The sequence below is a fragment of the Cryptomeria japonica genome, chromosome 1 (assembly GCF_030272615.1).
Source record: "Cryptomeria japonica chromosome 1, Sugi_1.0, whole genome shotgun sequence".
In the NCBI taxonomy this organism is placed as follows: Eukaryota; Viridiplantae; Streptophyta; class Pinopsida; order Cupressales; family Cupressaceae; genus Cryptomeria; species Cryptomeria japonica.
Window position 1 is genome coordinate 549,127,781 of NC_081405.1, and position 4,917 is coordinate 549,132,697.

The 4,917-nt window shown below is 33.4% G+C and overlaps 1 protein-coding gene across 1 annotated transcript; it reads right to left on the reverse strand.

The window, feature by feature from the left end:
- Positions 1 to 436: 436 nt before the first annotated feature.
- Positions 437 to 2,253, reverse strand: LOC131044902 (TMV resistance protein N-like). The gene is made up of 3 exons (XM_057978385.2): positions 1,950 to 2,253; positions 1,475 to 1,811; positions 437 to 1,359 (listed from the first exon to the last, which is right to left on the reverse strand). Exons 1-3 carry the CDS (start codon positions 2,041 to 2,043, stop codon positions 906 to 908), a joined length of 885 nt encoding a protein of 294 aa, XP_057834368.2. The 5' UTR covers positions 2,044 to 2,253; the 3' UTR covers positions 437 to 905.
- Positions 2,254 to 4,917: the final 2,664 nt, after the last annotated feature.

Here is a 4,917-nt window from a genome sequence, read left to right on the forward strand (position 1 = left end):
CCTACATTATTCGAAAGGGCTTCGAGTGTTGAATACTAGAAATATGAAATATTTAAAAAAAGTAAAAAAATTAGAATAAGTATGTAGACAAACAGAACACAGACAAACGTACATTTGACAACAGCTCTTCTCTTCTGCCAATCTGAATTCCTCGAATACAATTTGTTTTCTGAAAATAAAAAATAAGAAGTTCAGAACCTTAAAAAGATAAAAATAAATTTATTGGTCGTTCAAACATATATAACATAAATAAGTTTGTTTTCATAAAAGTAAGTAGGGATTTTGAAAGAGTTTAGATCTTTTATAAAAAGAAAGATTAAATATTAAGTACATTAAGATAACAAAGAACAATCATGAGGGTTGAAGAATACATAATAAAAAATAAAAAACTACAGATTCTTGACTTGAACTGTAACGAGATAAGTTCTGAAATCAATTAGATTGCAAAAAGGACAAACAATACTAATCTTTTTAAACAATTATTTAACTTATATAATCAATAAGCTTCTTTGATAGTGGTGTTTTCTTTCAATTGTTAGTTCAAACAATAAAAGAAAGTATTAACCTCACCACTATTTGTTTGCTAGAATCAATAATCTGCTGGGAGAACCAATATCGTGAGGGTGAATGTTCACTTGCAATTTCCCATCCTAAATCTCTTAAGTGATCATGCATTCTTATTCGATTCTTATCGTCAACCTCTATCAAACACTTATTTAGAAGTCTCTCCCAATTGTATAGACCACTCCACCCTGATCCATCCCAGACTTCAATTGCCAAACTGCTATCTTCTCCAATAAAAAAACACGCTGTATCAAGGAATGCCTCTTTTTCTTCATCATCAAGAAAATCATAACTTACTTTGAGTTTCTCTTTGATATCATTAGACAATATTCTTGATATCATTAGACAGGTAAGAATGCATCCAATTGGTCCACGTGATCCACATCATCCATAACAATGAGAACCCTAAAAGATCTCAAAAGCCTTGCAAGAATTGCCTTACCTTGCTCTATATTATCAACTGGTTCATTCACACCCAGACCTTTGAGGAGTTCACTCTGCTTCTTCTGCAACGCACCCTTGGCTTCTCTAATATCAAAAATAAAGCAAGACCTCTCCATGGATGAGGATCTTCTATTGTATAATTCTTTGGCAAGTGTGGTCTTGCCGGAACCACCCATGCCCCAAATACCCACAATTTGTACACTCTGATCACCTGGGACAAGTTGAAGTGCATTTTCAAAGTCTTCCACTGCTTCATTGAGACCTATTGGGTGCTTTGCAACCATTAAGGGCACATGCTGTATTTCTTTTAGTACAATATTCACGATATTCTTGAACAGCCTCATCTCATCACTGAACAAGACAAAACTTCAAACATTAACAAGTGTTTATGCCAATGTTATATTAAATAGACATAAAAAAGAACGCATATTTGTTAAGATAGGGAGGTCGAACATGGCGTACTTACCCATTATTTTTTATGATTTGGCCAATGTAAAATGAAACGTCAGAGAGTGCCCTTTTCCATTCCTGAAGCTTTTCTGGCTTATATCTACACTTCTTTTCATGCTTGTTAAATGCAGCAACGTACTTTCCTTTCCCCTGAGCAACATATCTGAGATCAGAAGGCTCTACATAGTAGAAAATGGGAACAATTTTGACGCCACTTTTAACCATTAATGATAGCTCTTCCAAACACCAAGGTGATTCTGCATAGCGCTCTGAAAAAATTGCTATATGAAGATTAGCTCCCCGGATTGCTGCTTCTATTGCTGTAGGCAAGAAATCCCCATATTCCAGCTCCTCTGAATCCAGAAAAGCTGTGACCTTCATGTCATGGAGGATATCATAGATTCTGGTGGCTAACGTTTCTTTAACATCTGGCCCACGATGATTAATGAAGACATCAAAACAGGGCTTTTGGATGGGTATTGAGGATGTACCTGAAGTAGATGCATATGGTGCGATTTCTTGGAAAGCACCCCTAGTACCCTCATTCTCTGGGATACAGACAGTGGCACCTGAAGTAGATTCCATTGAGCGCCCTGAAAGAAAGGGAGAAACCCAATCAAAGCAGCACGAAAACAAGCTTTGAGATGATGATGGAGAAGAAGATGAAGACGTCGCCACTCCTTGCCAAGCGTTTGCAGGCTCCCTCTCTGTTGGATAAGAGGTGATAGAAATTGAACGCTGATAAGAAGCAATGAGATAAAATCAATGAAGACAGGCTAGAAAGATATTTTCAAGCGAGGCTGAAAATTGTGTGTTTGAGGGAAGAGAAAGCAGGGAATTTAAATAAGAGAGCAGATTAGGTAAGTGAGTAATTGGTGGAAGAGAGATGATAGAAACGCGGAATCTTTTGGAATAGGGAAATGTGGACCCATTTAATAAAAAAGAAAGTGGAAGAAACGCGGAATGACAGAGGAACTTATGTGGAACGAAAATGAAAGAGAGAAGAGAGAGACAATAATGATAAAAATAGAGATTCGCATCTGAAACGCGGAATTGCAGAGGAAAGCACGAATGTGGAAGAGGGAAGAGGGTCGGTCTTTTTCGTTTTTTGTTTGTTTGCTTTTTTTAATAAGAAAAACAGCGAAATGATGTACAATAAAGAGATTTATTTAGCCATTTTATATATGAAAGGATGTGGAAAAGAGAAGTCCGTCTAGAGAAAGAAATGCCAAATGATGCGATTAATTGAGGTCAGAAAGAGAAGTATATTAATTTTATTTTTTTGTGTATTGATCAACTCAAAGAAAGGATTACTAATAAATAATTAGTCCAAAGGAAATAGACGAAGATCATTATTATTAATTTTATTTTTTAGTTTTTAGTTTTTAAAGGTAGTGTTGTTTAGTGTTTTTTTAGTTTTCATTAAATGAAGTTGTTATTATATCTTTTTTTTAATTATGAGGTCAAATATAACAACCACAAATACACATAAACTAATGGATACAAGTTTAGCAAGTGGAGAAGAAACTTCATCAAAATCTCTTCTCTTTACTTAAGAATAATTTTTAATAATTAATATTGTTTTATACTTTTTGTTTTGATCTCAAACCTCAATGTTTTCTTCAAAACTTGTTGCAACCAACAAGTTCATCCTCTTAAGAAACTAAACAAGGTCTCATGTGTTATTCTTCTTTAATGTTGTCATCTACTCATCCATGGCCAACTTCTAGGACTCACTATCACTTGTCTCTGTTGCCTTATACATAGCTATAGCCTCATCAGCATTAGTAAACAAATAAAAAATACATCTTAAATTAGGTAGGATATATCTCTCTAGTTGCCCCCTCTACCAAGTATAGGAAAATATTTTCAACTTTCTAAACTCTTGATACTATTATCTTCATCTAATCCAACCTAAACATCTAGTTCATTAAGTGCCTACATGTTTAGTTGTAATTGAACAACTCACCTTCAATTCTCCTTTGTTTTCCATAATTGAAGAGGTAATTCTGAGTGTCGCCAATTTTGTTGTTTAGTGAAATCCTTATACCCCTCCTTAGCAAAGTATGAACTTGAATTTGCCCCAATCCATATCAATTTGTCCCTTGAATCCCTGAAGACCATTTGTCCTCCCTATAAAATCTCTTTGAGTTGTCAGATATCTTCTCTTGAGACTTGAAGATTATCAAGATATTTCCACTCCCACTCTTGAGTTTTTCCTGCATCTTTAAAGCTTACATAATCCTATAAATGAAGACCCCAACTCCTCTAAAAAATACCTTTTAATCTTATTTAGCCTCTCAGAAGCGCCTATGGGGAGAGTAAGACAAGACATAAGATAAATAAGCAGCGTGGATAAAACTGCCCTAAGCATAACTACTCTACCTGTCCATGTTAACCATCTGCCTTTCCAAGAAGTAAACTCCCAAATTATGATAAGTTTGGATATTATGAACACAATTGCTATAACAACTATTGGACCTCGTTCAACTACTGGTCCCTCTCCCCTATTGGTCCATTTGTGTTGGATATAAGTTGTATTTTATATAAGAATGTGTTTTTTTTATAGCAACAATTTTTTTTTTTTGCTCAACTATTGATCCATTTATGTTGGATTTACAAGTTAGAGATAACAAATATTTATGGTTACTAATATGTGTTTGGTCCATTTATGTTGCATATAAATTATACTCTAAATTAAAATATGATATTCTACTAACAAGAAATGATATATATTTTTTCAATTAATAGGCATTTTTAGATTGAGTTTTGGTCGAATATTTTATAAGTCATATTTTGCACACTTCACAGTAGACGTGTTATTTTGACAAGTTGCATGATGAGTCACACCTTCAAACCTTAGTTGTAGATAGTTAAGTGTCCATTTTACATTTCTTAAAAAAAAAACGGAGGTCTTGCGATATTCCATGTGACAACTACATGTTGATGAAGTTTAATCCTAACGACCATTGGTCCCTCTACCCCATGAAATCTGGTTTTCCTGAATTAATAGAAATAAGTATTTACCAAGAAAAAATTATTATTATTTATTCATATATAATATTTTCAATCATACAAGCATAAATAATTCATGAAAGAGGTAAATTTCTCAAAAGAAGGTTTGTAAAAATCACTTAGGACTTCTACAATTTCTTGGACAAATGATAAATTAATAATAGTATAACATTTAAATCTAGCAAACTTGAAATACAAATTTATTCTTTTGTTCTTTCTTTTCCCCTGTCATCATCAAAAATCCATCTTCTTTCACAACTGCATCAATAATGATCACTTTCCCTTTCTCCCAAATTACCAATCTACTACAGATTCTTCACCATTTAGATCATGTAAAACTCACTATATTTTACCATAAAGTTATATATATTCAAAATATTAATTTGATAATTGTATTGTACATATTAATTACCTTCAAAAGAATTACATTAGCAAATAGCACCT